This window comes from Anarhichas minor, unplaced genomic scaffold (assembly GCF_050575085.1).
Source record: "Anarhichas minor isolate MPS153535 unplaced genomic scaffold, ASM5057508v1 ptg000028l, whole genome shotgun sequence".
In the NCBI taxonomy this organism is placed as follows: domain Eukaryota; kingdom Metazoa; phylum Chordata; class Actinopteri; order Perciformes; family Anarhichadidae; genus Anarhichas; species Anarhichas minor.
In genome coordinates this window covers 17,795,001-17,809,835 of record NW_027466474.1, presented here as the reverse complement: position 1 = coordinate 17,809,835, position 14,835 = coordinate 17,795,001, and the positions used below count along the sequence as shown (strand labels likewise).

Here is a 14,835-nt window from a genome sequence, read left to right as displayed (position 1 = left end):
TGTGGATCGCACTGCATTTCTTTGCAGATCGCTACACATTTCTTTGTGGATTTTTGAGACTCCCCTGATGTCGCTGGATTCGCAAATGCGTCTTTTCAACGTTCTCTTTTTCAACCAATCACATGAGCGCAGCTCCCCCCTCCCCAATTTGTGAATTGTTCTGTGCGCATTTGTGAATCTTTCTGTTTGCATTTGTGATTATTGAGACTGATCTGACCCCATAGAAGAGAGAAGTGAACCCTCAATCATCGGGGCTTTCGCAAAGACAACAAAATATCAACGTGACTGTACTAGAAAACTATGAGTGTGTCCATAATGTACATAAATGTAACACCTCTGCAAACTCATTTGTACTATTGTGTCATTGATGTGGTGATTGTTGCAGGTGGTGTCGACGCTCCTGCTGAATGTAGTCCCACAGAATGCTGTGCCTCTCAACCTGAATGGCAAATCCAAAATCCCCAGCAAAGCTTGGATCCAAGTCCCACCACGAGCTGCTCCAGGATACAACCCTGACAGCATGTGTGACTCAAAGGTACACACACACACACACACAAGACATGTGCCAAACATAGACCGTCTATAGAGATGGACGCCGCATCTCCAGAGTGAGTTAAAGCATTGTCTCCAGGCTGAGCGATGATTCAATATCATTTATTGTCTTTTAGTGGAATTATATCATAATTAAATCATATATCCAGATATCGCGCGGTGCCACCGCGACCCGACCCCGGATAAGCGGAGGAAAATGGATGGATGGATGGATATCCAGATATCATGACACACCATTACGTTGCCTACATTGATATTAACAAACGCATGACTCAAGTTTCTCAGAAAATCTAATTATTCTGCCCACATGTTTTTGATAAAATCAGAAAATGCTCAATAGTTTTAAGTATTTCAGTAACGATTTTGTGTTATTCAAACCAAATGTCATATATATATATATATATACAGTTGTGTGAAAAAGTGTTTGCCCCCTTCCTGATTTCTTATTTTTTTGCATGTTTGTCACACTTAAATGTTTCAGATCATCAAACAAATTTAAATATTAGACAAAGATAACACAAGTAAACACAAAATGCAGTTTTTAAATGAAGGTTTTTATTATTAAGGGGAAAAAAAAAATCCAAACCTACATGGCCCTGTGTGAAAAAGTGATTGCCCCCTAAACCTAATAACTGGTTGGGCCACCCTTAGAAGCAACAACTGCAATCAAGCGTTTGTGATAACTGGCAATGAGTCTTTTACGGCGCTGTAGAGGAATTTTGGCCCACTCATCTTTGCAGAATTGTTGTAATTCAGCCACATTGGAGGGTTTTCGAGCATGAACCGCCTTTTTAAGGTCATGCCACAGCATCTCAATCGGATTCAGGTCGGGACTTTGACTAGGCCACTCCAAAGTCTTCATTTTGTTTTTCTTAAGCCATTCAGAGGTGGACTTGCTGGTGTGTTTTGGATCATTGTCCTGCTGCAGAACCCAAGTGCGCTTCAGCTTGAGGTCACGAACAGATGGCCGGACATTCTCCTTCAGGATTTTTTGGTAGACAGCAGAATTCATGGTTCCATTTACCGCAGCAAAACAGCCCCAGACCATCACACTACCACCACCATATTTTACTGTTGGTATGATGTTCCTTTTCTGAAATGCCGTGTTACTTTTACGCCAGATGTAATGGGACATACACCTTCCAAAAAGTTCAACTTTTGTCTCGTCAGTCCAAAGAGTATTTTCCCAAAAGTCTTGGGGATCATCAAGATGTTTTCTGGCAAAACTGAGACGAGCCTTTATGTTCTTTTTGCTCAGCAGTGGTTTTCGTCTTGGAACTCTGCCATGCAGGCCATTTTTGCCTGCATGACTCTTTCTTATGGTGGAGTCATGAACACTGACCTTAATTGAGGCAAGTGAGGCCTGCAGTTCTTTGGATGTTGTTCTGGGGTCTTTTGTGACCTCTTGGATGAGTCGTCGCTGCGCTCTTGGGGTAATTTTGGTCGGCCGGCCACTCCTGGGAAGGTTCACCACTGTTCCATGTTTTCGCCATTTGTGGATAATGGCTCTCACTGTGGTTCGCTGGAGTCCCAAAGCTTTAGAAATGGCTTTGTAACCTTTTCCAGACTGATAGATCTCAATTACTTTGATAAACCACAGTTAATTTATGTTTTAACAGGGGGGGGGGGGGCAATCACTTTTTCACACAGGGCCATGTAGGTTTGGATTTTTTTTTTTTTCCTTAATAATAAAAACCTTCATTTAAAAACTGCATTTTGTGTTTACTTGTGTGATCTTTGTCTAATATTTAAATTTGTTTGATGATCTGAAACATTTAAGTGTGACAAACATGCAAAAAAATAAGAAATCAGGAAGGGGGCAAACACTTTTTCACACAACTGTATTATAATGACATAAAAGGCACTACTCCACACAGAGTGAGTATGTAGAATACAAAACGCAGCTGTGTCAAATTCAGTGCTTCCTCCTCAGTGGATGCCACTGGCCAAAATGGCTGCTACAGTGAAGGTGTAGTTCATGGGCCCCATGGTGCTCCATCATGGCCACTGGGGATAAATATGTACTACACACAAACACTTCCTCCTGCAGTACTTTAATGAATACAAAACATCCCGGGTACAGGCGCCATCTTGCGCTGGTGACATATTTCGGATGCCAATTGCCAGCACGGCCTCAGCTTGTTCGTGTGAGAGCGACCGAGCTGCTGCACTTAACTGATGTGAGCACCGTGGTAACTGTTTGGCCAGAGAGACACTCAGCTGTAATATCTCTATTAATACATTTATGATCAAATTGCAGCATGTTGCAACAGGTTCTAAAGATAAAGATAGAAGCCTGCAGATCACAGTGTAAAAATGACAACGTCCCCATAGATCCCCTGGTTTTTACGTAGAAACGTAACGTTTTAGAGAAGTTCCTCTCCTTCCAACCTCTCCGGGTAACGAGTATCACAGTTACACAACGTTTAGCCATGACTAGCTCCAAATCCACAAAACCAGCCTGAAAATGAAGAAAATCTGAAACGACTGCACGAGAGTCTAAAAAGCAGAGTCGGATAGTTTTGGGACTCTTGTCAGAGCTGGCCGATGCTACGCTATGATTGGCCAGTCTGCGTTCGAGGGGCGGGACTTAGCGAAGGGCCATTTCCCGAGTCTCCCGCTCTGTGACTACCGTACTCAGAGCTGCCGTCAATCGCAGCTGTCAATCATGATGCCACAGCCCCTATTCATGGCATCAAATAATGAATTAACATCAAACGTAACGTAAACAATGAAATGTATTTCCCCCTTTTTCTCCGTTTCCCAGGTGGTGATTCGTCAGGGGGAGCTGTTGGTGGGGGTTCTGGACAAAGCCCACTACGGCTCATCAGCCTACGGTCTGGTCCACTGCTGCTACGAGCTGTACGGAGGGCAGACCAGTGGCAAGCTGCTCAGCTGTCTGGCTCGTCTCTTCACTGCTTACCTGCAGCTGTACAGAGGCTTCACTTTGGGTGAGAGCCCAGATACAGTTCATGTACATGCCAAGCCATTTGTTGCTCTCCTGACCGACGTATTCCAGACAGCATTACTGGTTTAAGTCAGTTTTTGTGTACGATTACACAAGGCAGAAGAAGAATATTATGTCTAAAAATGTTGTGTGCTTGTGTCTAGGTGTGGAAGACATCCTGGTGAAACCAGCCGCCAACAGGCAGAGGAAGAAAATCATTGAAGAATCTCTGCAGATTGGCACCAGAGTGAGTTAAAGCATCAGATTTGTTTCCATTATCTCCAGGCTGGGGGCGATAATTCATTATCATTTATATTTATTTATATATATTTATATATTCATTTATATTTAGTGGAATCATATCATAATTAAATCATGTGTCCAGATATCATGATACACATTACGTTGTCTAAATTGATATTAACAAACACATGACTCATGAAAGTCAAATTATTCTGCCCACATGTTTTTGATAAAATCAGAAAATGCTCAATAGTTTTAAGTATTTCAGTAACGATTTTGTGTTATTCAAACCAAATGTCATATATATATTATAATGACATAAAAGGCACTACTCCACACAGAGTGAGTATGTAGAATACAAAACGCAGCCGTGTCAAATTCAGTGCTTCCTCCTCAGTGGATGCCACTGGCCAAAATGGCTGCTACAGTGAAGGTGTAGTTCATGGGCCCCATGGTGCTCCATCATGGCCACTGGGGATAAATATGTACTACACACATGCAGTAAAATAAACTGAGTGCTAATTACTCTGTAATGTTGAGTGTCTGCACTTTGAGTGCTTTCATCACTGAGCCTTTAAAAATCTGAAAAACCTCTGCATGTTCACTCACAGCTGGTGCAGTCCATATGTTGTTTTTAGCTCTTCGTCCATCTTGTTTCCATGCTGGATTTGTAAGAAGGAGCTGACGTCCTTCATTGCTGTGTCATAGTCTGTATTCATACTGCCATTGGGGGGGCTGGATTTGTCTAATTGTACATATTGTGGCTTCAAATGCAACCATAAACTTGCAGCAACTGATCATTTTGGCCACTTGGGGGCAACAGAAACAACTGTGTGTCTGTGTCTGCTGTTCTGCTGAGCCGGTAGTGCACAGTGGGTCTTTGGAGCTTTTCCCCTGAAAACAACTTCCTGCTGCGGCCAAAAACGTATGTAGTGCTCTTATCTTTTTCCTTTCCATGTCTCAGGCCCTCCAGGCAGCCTTCAACCTGCCCGCCAATGTGGATCAAGATGAGGCCCGGAGCCGCTGGCAGGATGCTCACCTCAACCCGGACCAGAAAGACTTCAGCATGGCCGACCACAAGTTCAAAGAAGTGGCCAACCAAGTGAACAACGACATCAACAAGGTAACCTGCCAGTACTACTAGCAGCACCACCATCACTACTACTACTACTGACATTCAGTACAGCGAACGATCACTGATACACTCCCTCTCAATCCGAATGGCAGCCATAAAACCGGCATGGAGAAATGGAATAGAAGCACATATTGTATGTTGTTTCCACCGCAGGATCTTTCCCCAAATTTAGTGTCTGTCATGGGCCCCACTTTACAGCCCAGTCCCACTTTCTGTTAAAGTTGCAAATCACTGTATCCCCGTAAATATTGCTCCTATATTACACGGTAAAAGACGGTTTCAGTCATTCCCATCCAGCCTGTGCGTGTCTAGATCTGAGGGTGTCAGAAGTGTCTTTTTACCATTTCAAAAGCTCCTTCTCCACTGCGTCTCACGTAACCGCAACCTGAACTGAAGCGTTTACTTACACTTCAAATCTGTTTTTTTTTTCTGACAATACGCACGTAAACGCGAAGTTGGTGCTCAATAAAAGGCACTGAACAATATATTTATTTACATTTTGCAACCAGCAGAGCAGAGTGTGCTATTTATGCATGAGTCAGGGTTTTCTAACACCTTGCACCCGCCCGACCGGTTATGATAACCTGACCTACACAGTGCCAACTTTGTCCATAATATTAGCACAGTAGGCCCTTTTCACAGCCTACACACACTACAAGAGCTCTGGCTGACCTAAATGGAACCCTGTAGCCCACCTGTGTGTGCAATGTGTCTGATGTTTGCATGAGTAAACATACCACTAACACAGTGACTGATCTACGTATGGAAATAGGCTATTATGTAAACATGTGTTCCAACGCCAACATCATCAAGCACGACTACGCCTGTGTCCCTTCTCGCGTGTGTTTTCGTGACAAAAGATCATGTAGTGTGTGACACCCTGTCGCCGCACAGTCTCGTAGCGTGAAAACCACATTGACCTTAAGACAGCAAGTTGTGAACGGTGCAGCGATCTGAAGACTTTGAAAGTTGTGAAGTCACTGAAATCACTGCATGCGCTTGTTGCTACAGCACCGCTGTAGCCAGCATGTGTGTAGCGACGGCCCACATTTCCCATCATGCAGTGCTGGACTGAGTATTGTGTTGCTTTTACTGTTTCATGTTCCGAAATGCAAATGTGATTTATTTGTATTGGTGTTAAGTCTGTAATGTGTCTGTTCAGACCATGATGGTTTATGTTGGTAATTGTCATTTTTGTGCTGGTTTACGTTTTAACTATCAGTCAGATAGCTGTTGAGTTTCTGGAGACCAGCTGCATTTATTAAAAGTATCATACAGATTGTCTACGTAGCCATCAAACATACATGTCCCCTTTTTAATCCATTCATTACACCAATTCAAACATCAGTCCAGCATTTCCCCTAGATCTACTGTCTTGCAGGGGTGGTGAGCATGAGGTCCATAGACCTGTTTCATGGTGCACATTTTTAAACAATAGCTGGTAAGTTAAGGTAAACAATGCCTCTCAGGTGGTCCAGAGGCAGCGTCTGATGTTGCTGCATTGCCTCAGCCACCAGATTGATGATGTTCGTTTCTTTCCGGGTTCTTCTTTTGACTGCTTTGTTTGCGTCGTGTGTGTGTTTGTAGGTGTGCATGCCCGGCGGACTCCACACGTCTTTCCCAGACAACAACCTCCAACTGATGGTCCAGTCAGGAGCCAAAGGATCGACTGTAAACACCATGCAGGTACCTCCCCCACACCTCAATAAACCCTGATGAACCGAAGGCTATTAAACCAAAAATACCCTAACCCTGTGTGTTTGTGTGTGTGTTTCAGATTTCATGTCTACTGGGCCAGATCGAGTTGGAGGGCCGCAGGCCTCCACTGATGCCTTCTGGGAAGTCCTTGCCGTGCTTCCAGCCATATGACCCCGCCCCCAGTGCTGGGGGCTTCATTTCTGGAAGGTTCCTCACGGGCATCAAACCACAGGTACACGAGGAGAGCTGTGTTTGTGTTGTGTGGGGCAGTGGTTCTCAGCCTCTTTCCACGCCAACAAGACCCCTAAATTGACACACATTGGGGCACGGACCCCCAATTGGATAAGATCTCCTCCTTTTGAACAGATTTTGGTTGTTAGACCATGATCACACCGAGTCGTGTCACTAGAAACGCGCCAGGCGTTGGGCATGGAGTCGCACTGCTAGTCGATGTTGCGCTTGGCCCGGGCCACCAATCAAATCCAGCAAGTTGGCGGGCTTTACTAATTATCCACGGCCTTCCTGTTTTGATGCAGGTAGACGTTGTAGGGCTAGCTAGCTTGTTAGCTGTTGGGCTGTGAGAGAGCTACAGAGTAGGTGAGAGGTGCACCACACCTTTCTGGCTAACCTGCTTTGCCAAGGCGATTTTTAAACGGCGGGGCCTGTAGGGATGTATCAGAGTAGTCACTCTTATGACTCTTGCTCACACTGGGCTCACTTAGTGAATTAAATAGTGAAAATGAACGATTCCTCGATGCTGTGAATCTTGTTTCCATGCGACTCATTTTCTCTCCTTTTCCGTGTGTGATGTCATTGTGTTCAGGAGTTTTTCTTCCACTGTATGGCCGGCAGAGAGGGACTGGTCGACACAGCTGTGAAAACATCCAGATCAGGATACCTGCAGAGGTAACGTAAACCTCACCGCTCACTGAAAAAGGCTGCTGCCATCTTTAACGTGTTGTGTGCAAAGGCATTCAATTCCCATTTGGCATGGTTCATGTTCTCAGTCTCTCTCTCAAAAGCTCTTTTAAAACGGAGACACACTACGTTGCACATCTCTGTGCAGGTCCACTTAACTAGTTATGCAACATCATTTGCATAAATGTTTTCAGTTTCCCTTATCTTATCAGATCTGGTGCCCAAAGTATATGTAAAATTTATAGAGAACTGCGAGGTTGACTTCATTGTTAAAGGCAACGGATGAAGCAAGCGCTATTATATGATCAGTGGGCTGGGAAGTAACCCAAATATTCAACTCACAGTGTTGTTGAGCATTTGTGTAACTTAGATCTCAGAAAGTTTGGATGTCTTTGATTTTGTAAATACACAGGTGCAGTTTCCACCACAGCTTGTGAGGATGTGACAATGTGGTCCCCAATTTTACTCCAGTAGCGCTCACACCATGAGTTCGCCATTTTCAATAACTCCAGAGCGTTGTAAAGTCCAAAAGTAAACTTTTATTGAGAAAAATAAACTGTTGTGATCACTATTTCTGATAAAATGTTGTCAAACTAAATATTCCACTTCATCCATATTTGTGGGCGATCAGCCTTTCTAAAACAACACAAAGGACCCACCTATAAGGTATCAACGGGCGATCTAGCAGCAATTAAAGTTATATTCATTAAAGAAAGTTGATTCAGTAAAAAATCTGATGGATCAGTTTATTCAAGATACCGTTTTTTTTAGGGTGAAGTCAACATAAAATGTGACAAACGTCAAAGTTTCATCCGAAAAGGCCAATAAAAGCTTTGTATGTTAAAACAACGACATTCGGTAGCCTATAGCCCTAATTACAAAAAACATCGAGCCGAGCAGCATTTCACTACAGCAACAGCTACCTAACTAATGGTTGAAATATAAACCAGCACAATAATGACACTTACCAACAAACATCATGTTCTGAACAGACACACTTCAAACTAACACTATTAGAAATAAGAAACAAACAAACCACACTTTAATTTTGTAACATGAAACGGCAAACTCAGTCCAGCGCTGCATGATGGGAAATGTGGCCCGTCGCTACACGCATGCTGGTTAGAGCGGCGCTGTGTATATAGCAACAAGTACACCCAGTGAGCTCGCTTTCCGCTCAGCTGGTCGGACCCTATTGGTTTTCTGTGCAGCCGAACAAAGGGCTAAGAAAGACAGTATACAGTATTCACACTGTTCATTCAGCCTATCTCTCCCCACTACTGTGGGGGGAGGAGAAAGGGAGCACTCTCCCAGCATCAGGCCCCCCCTACTTCCTGCACCCATGCTACTTAGTTACAATAACTGTCCTCACTAGGTTACCCGAGTGTTTGAATTATAATAAAAAAAGGCTCCATGACAAGAAACCAGCAACTGTACACTCTGTGGCTTGATAATAGACTTATGCTCGTACTCGCTAAAATGCAGCTGTGTCAAATTCAGTGCTTCCTCCTCAGTGGATGTCACTGGCCAAAATGGCTGCTACAGTGAAGGTGTAGTTCATGGGCCCCATGGTGCTCCATCATGGCCACTGGGGATAAATATGTACTACACACACACACACACACATAAGGTTGTATGGGCTGAACCAGTGAGCAGCACTATTCCTTCACAGCTGCCACACACACATGTTCTGGGTCGTACAGTTTATTAGCCAAAGCTTGTCCAGTTGTTTATCAGTTTGAAGATTTGAGGTTCAGTAAAATAAATGATGATTTTGTAACTGTGTAAAATCTGTCTATTGTGAAGCTGAATCAGTGGAACAAAGGGTCATGGTGTGAACCAGAGCAGGACCACCCTCAGGATGAAGAAACTCACCCTAGGACGATTTGCCCTCTCCTCCTACTGACCTTGCCGCCGCCGCTCTCGCTCTCGCTCTCGCTCTCGCTCTCTATCTCTATCTCTTCCCCCCCCCCCCCCCCCCCCCCTCTCTGCAGATGTGTCATAAAGCATCTGGAGGGCCTGGTAGTGCAGTACGATCTGACGGTGAGGGACAGCGATGGCTCCGTGGTCCAGTTCCTGTACGGCGAAGACGGACTAGATATCCCCAAGACTCCGTTCCTGCATCAAAAGCAGTTCCCTTTCATAGAGGACAACTACGAGGTAAAAGCAGAGCAAAGCGCAGGCACAGTGTTGTTTCTGTGAACGCGCCATAAATAATTACACACACATTAATAATGCTGATGCTATTTAAATGCATTTTGTCATATTTTTCTGTCTGTGTGTAATGGGGGCATCTGTTTTTGGATTTCCTGGGAGCACCTTGATAAGTGCACCACATATGTTATTAGGTCAAACAATGAAAGCCTTCTGATTACCTGGAACTGCAGCAGAGGTTTAAAACACGGCTGCACCTTTGGAAGTAGCTGTTGGCAGCTCCTGTAATGTACCCATGAATGTACAGACAACCATCACTGGAGTACTTCGATAATGCAGTAAAAGTATACTGCAGAATAAGAAGCATCTTTTTTTCTATGATTTCTAAGTTGATTTCTGGATGTTTATTCACATTGGTGTTTATGGTTTCTTTGTCCTAAGTCAGATGTAACATGTAACTGGGGAAGATGTGACACCGTTTTAATATATGTACATACATTTTACATTTGACATGCACAATGACACATTGCAAAAGATTAGAATTTTTCAAATGGGTAAAAATGACCGTAGGCACCTGTTAAACCAGGTGTTCAGGTTTGAATTAAACCCCGGCTACTGCGATCATTTGTTGGTTTTGGGCTTTTTGCATGACACACTGACCGTAACATAGTGGGTCAAGGTTAAACCACAGGCCACGTTCAACCACAGCTTGTGAGGAGTGTGAGAAAACACATGATTTCTGTTCGAGACAGCAGAGGTTTAAACACGACTTAAACCTTAAAGTGCAGCTCAGCCAATGACGGAGCAACAGCTCCATGAGGACTAGTCCACAGTCCACAATATATCAGGATATAGAAAGATCGCAGCCGTGTCAAATTCAGTGCTTCCTCCTCAGTGGATGCCACTGGCCAAAATGGCTGCTACAGTGAAGGTGTAGTTCATGGGCCCCATGGTGCTCCATCATGGCCACTGGGGATAAATATGTACTACACACACACACACACATTAGGTGGCATGAGAGGAACTGGTTGACAGCACCAATGTTCTGGGTCTCACCGTTTATTAGCCATAGCCTGTCAAGTTGTTCACTTTGAAGATCTGAGGTTCAATAAAATACCTTTTACTGTGTGAAAATATATATAAATAAACAAACAAACAAAGCTTAAGCACGGAAGAGATGAGTGCATAGATAAGGTACACCCTTAGACCTCATGTCTTTTGAATGCCACTTGCTCAGAGAGGAACATTTTAGTGAGCGGTGTGATCCCCGTCTGTCATACCAGCGAGATCATCACTGAAATTGTTCTGGAAAACAGACCAGTCATCTCAGAGGCGTTAGCAAGTCTTTATGCTAAGCTAGGCTAATATGACCTGACCAGCAGATGGTTTGTTGCACAGATTCATCTGAGAAGCGTCATTGGAAATGGTTTTGAAAGGGGCAGACACTTTAAAACATAAGTGACAGGTGATTGGATGAAGTGTCTGTCAATCAAACTCCTAACAAAGCGAGTTAGGAGGAGAGTGAAAAAGGTTTTTCCATCTAGAAATATAAAATTTCTGATCAAAATCTCATGTTGATAAAAAAACACTTTAAATCTTCCTACCATAGTATCAAACCATAGTGTGCGATAATGACAAAAATTGTTTTACATTACAATTTTTCATTTTCCAGTGAGAAGTTCTTTGTGTTGTAGAACCATTGAGGTGCTGTTTTAGTAGTTCGGTGCGATGCCTGTGATACGTCCAATCCTCCCTCGCCAACACCGTTTGTTTTTGATGTTGAGTAACCCGCTCGCCTCAAGTTCACACACAAGTTAAATATTAAACATCAGATAACATTGGTGTCTCCAGTGTTTAAATACAACATTGATTCACAAACCATTTGGTAGAAAATGTAAAATGTAAAAAGAACAGTAAAAAAAAAAAAGCCATCCCTGTTCCTCTCAGGTCATCAAGAGGTCCCAGCGCCTGGACCATGTTTTGGCTCGTCTGGACCCTCAGGCTGCCAATCAACACTTTGCATCTATCCAGCGCTGGAGAGCAAAGAGAGAGGTGGCAGGTCCGCGGAGAGGTAGATAACAAAGTTTATTATGGCACTAAAGTTATCTTATATCTGATATGAGATCTGTTGGATTTCTAATCAAGTTTCAGATTAATATTTAACTTGACTGACTAACTACACTTTAGTATCCACTCATTTTAATGTGTTTGTTTGTCGTACTGAATGTTTGGTAATCTATGTAATTCAGAATAGGAGTTTCTAAAATTCCATAAATCCCTTTGTGGTCTAAAATCCCACTGGTTCAGTAGTAGGTCAATAATGTAATTAGGAGAATGCATGAATTGGACAATGAAATGTTGCATGGTATATTTGTACCTATGTGAATATTTGTCGTGTTATATTTGTGTATATGTGTTTTAATCTCTCGTCAGGAGCGTTCTTGCTGTTTTCTCAGAAGAAGCTGCCCAAACTGAAGCAGACGGAAGAACGAACAGAACCAGATGCCTACTGCAGAAATGTTGCTGAATCACAGGTATCAACATTTAGAAAAGATGTGGCAGTTTCCTAGATGTTGACACACACTCTCCAGCCTCAGTGCATACAGACCGCTGACCTTTTAACCTCCTCTGACTGAGCTGTACCTCTGAACTCCACTCCCTCCGCAGCTCTTCAAACAGTGGCGTTCTCTGGAAGAATCCAGCAGGTCGAAATACATCAGGAAGACGTCCCGCTGCCCCGAGCCCTCCCTGGGCCTGTTGAAGCCCGACGTCTGCTTCGGCTCGGTATCGGAAAACTTCCACAACATCACGGAGAATTACCTCCAGAATGAGGACAGGAGGAGCCGAGACAGCGTGGACACCCACAGGTACAGACTGGGCGAAAAATACAAATTCTATAAAATGTATTACAACTTAATGAAGCCGAGAAATGTTACGAACTGAAGTACATACCTCGCTCAATTCTCTCGCTCTCGCTCTCGCTCTCTGTGTCGTCAGCCTCCGGCAGCTGTTGCACTACAAGTGGCAGCGCTCGCTGTGTGATCCAGGTGAAGCGGTGGGTCTGCTAGCGGCTCAGTCCATAGGCGAGCCCTCCACCCAGATGACCCTCAACACCTTCCACTTTGCCGGCAGAGGAGAGATGAATGTCACTTTGGGAATACCCCGGTAACGTCTCCTCTCTTCCCCTTTTATGTACAGATGAACACATTATCACGACTCTTAGAACAGGCGGAAAATAAGAGTCGCATGTCGACTGTTGCGTCGGTCTCGGCTTTGGTTTCACCGAATAGGAAAAATAAATGTGTGAAGCAAAAGTTGTGGTATGAGCATGCGTGAGTAGAGTCTAATGTGTGACAGTTTGGAGCTCTGCAAATGTCCCGACAGGACTGTTCTGGCATTCCTTTCGTCATATTTGTCCTCTTATGTCTCACTCTCTTGAAATACGTCTACCTGTCTCGCAGACTGAGAGAGATCCTGATGGTGGCCAGCTCCAACATTAAAACTCCCATGATGAGCGTCCCAGTGCTAAACACCAAGAAAGCCTTGAAGAGGGCCAAGACACTCCGTAAGAAACTCACCAGAGTCTGTCTGGCTGAGGTAAGGATCTGCTTCTCTTGCCTCTTTTTGTATTCTTTGTTTTCCTCTTCTATTTTTCTCTTCATCTCGTCTTTTATTTTCGTCGTGTGGTTTCATTGGTGTTTTTTTTTTTTTGTTGTTTTATGATGCCAGCACTTGTTCCTTTCTTCCCTCCTGTCTGTCTCTTCTTTTATCTCCTCGTGCATTTGTTGTGATACTCATTGTGCTTTGAGATGTCCTCACCGGTGTGCTTTACACAAACCTTTGCATTTGAGAGGTGTTGGGGAATTAAAAATAGGAACTCACCACAACTCTGTTTGTGTGTGGGAGCAGGTGCTGCAGAAGGTGGATGTGGTAGAAACTTTGTGCATCGAAAGTCACCAAAAGCTGCGGTCGTTCAAAGTCTCCTTCCACTTCCTGCCACAAGAACGTTACTGTGAGGATAAGCTGCTATCACCCCAACAGATCCTCCGCTACATGGAAACTAGGTGCGTGTGTGTGTGTCGCTACATGGAAACTACACTCTAAATTATTTCACCGTAAATTAACAGTAACTTACTGGCAGCAGGGACCCCAGTAAGTTACTGTTTTTACGGTACACTACCGTAATTTACTTTTACTGTATCATACCGTATACTGGATTACGGTACGTGATAGTAGGATAATTGGGTTTTACCGTGATTTTATGGTATATGCCAGAATGTTACCGTTTATTTACAAAGGGTAATACAACCTGCTACTTTTGCATTTAATTCCCAAAAATTTAAATAACAACAATAGACATTCAATACATAATAGTTACAGTTTATTACATGTTCTCAAATAATAAAGGGACATTTGTATTACATCACAAAACTCACAATGTACTGCATGTTTAGAAGAAAACTGTTATGGTCGGTTTATCCTGGACCCAAATGCAGACACCGGGACAGCAGAGTAGGTGAAAAAAGAGTTTTATTTTGCTTGTCTGTGGAGCTGGTGGAACATGCAGGTGAAGCATGCAGGTGGAGCAGCGAGGCGGTGTGTGCGGCGGCGTCTGGGCGGCGACGTGGCACTGGACTTGCTGAGGCAGAGGGAAAACACAAGTTAGTTAAAAACGTCAAAAAGGCTAACTTTCGCTAAGAGAAGACTTAAACTCAAAGGGGCCGAGGTGTAGCTACCACTGAGTTGAAGGAACAATCTGACGATGAGACTGCAGGTGAAGCTGAAGGTGATGATGGTGTAATTGTTGTCAGGTGAGGAGATGAGCCCAGGTGCCGGATGATTGCAGCCGCACTCAAGCCACACACACACACACACACACAGACAGACAGACAACAGAGGGGAGACAAGCTGAGGTCACAGCGGAGCCGTGACAAAAACTAATTAACCAATAAAATCGTTAATGACCAGCTTAACTGAACTCATTAGCATCAACAGTATAACATTGAATTAAAATAGTATCAAGAACAGTGTAATAGAACTGCATCACAGTCTAGCTTGATAACAAGTCTTATACACATTTATAGTTAATTTGAACAGCATGAACTCACATGAATGAAACAATAAGGAGAGAGAACACCTTAAAGAGGACTTGACTGCAGCGTCTGGCTGGTTTCCTCAATCTCTGATG

At 43.7% G+C, this 14,835-nt stretch overlaps 1 protein-coding gene and 4 non-coding genes across 7 annotated transcripts in view; all 5 read left to right on the top strand.

Moving 5' to 3' along the window:
- Positions 1-14,835, top strand: part of polr1a (RNA polymerase I subunit A) — a 36,627-nt gene that overhangs the window by 9,057 nt on the left and 12,735 nt on the right. For 2 of the 3 annotated variants that reach the window (XM_076102883.1, XM_076102884.1), the window contains 14 exons: positions 386-535; positions 3,320-3,503; positions 3,664-3,746; positions 4,707-4,865; positions 6,465-6,563; positions 6,655-6,807; positions 7,399-7,481; positions 9,488-9,653; positions 11,595-11,718; positions 12,081-12,181; positions 12,315-12,514; positions 12,645-12,812; positions 13,109-13,244; positions 13,557-13,711. In XM_076102883.1, the coding sequence (XP_075958998.1) occupies positions 386-535; positions 3,320-3,503; positions 3,664-3,746; positions 4,707-4,865; positions 6,465-6,563; positions 6,655-6,807; positions 7,399-7,481; positions 9,488-9,653; positions 11,595-11,718; positions 12,081-12,181; positions 12,315-12,514; positions 12,645-12,812; positions 13,109-13,244; positions 13,557-13,711 (1,961 nt within the window). Of the gene's footprint in view, positions 1-385; positions 536-3,319; positions 3,504-3,663; positions 3,747-4,706; positions 4,866-6,464; positions 6,564-6,654; positions 6,808-7,398; positions 7,482-9,487; positions 9,654-11,594; positions 11,719-12,080; positions 12,182-12,314; positions 12,515-12,644; positions 12,813-13,108; positions 13,245-13,556; positions 13,712-14,198; positions 14,309-14,835 lie in introns of all 3 variants that reach the window. The other variant, XR_012957317.1, reaches the window with a different exon arrangement.
- LOC142963345 (small nucleolar RNA SNORA5) lies at positions 2,452-2,588 on the top strand. Its single transcript, XR_012957441.1, has one exon. It is a non-coding gene; the product is annotated as a small nucleolar RNA SNORA5 (small nucleolar RNA).
- On the top strand, positions 4,106-4,242 carry LOC142963344 (small nucleolar RNA SNORA5). The gene has a single exon (XR_012957440.1). It is a non-coding gene; the product is annotated as a small nucleolar RNA SNORA5 (small nucleolar RNA).
- On the top strand, positions 8,974-9,110 carry LOC142963341 (small nucleolar RNA SNORA5). Its single transcript, XR_012957437.1, has one exon. It is a non-coding gene; the product is annotated as a small nucleolar RNA SNORA5 (small nucleolar RNA).
- Positions 10,509-10,645, top strand: LOC142963342 (small nucleolar RNA SNORA5). Its single transcript, XR_012957438.1, has one exon. It is a non-coding gene; the product is annotated as a small nucleolar RNA SNORA5 (small nucleolar RNA).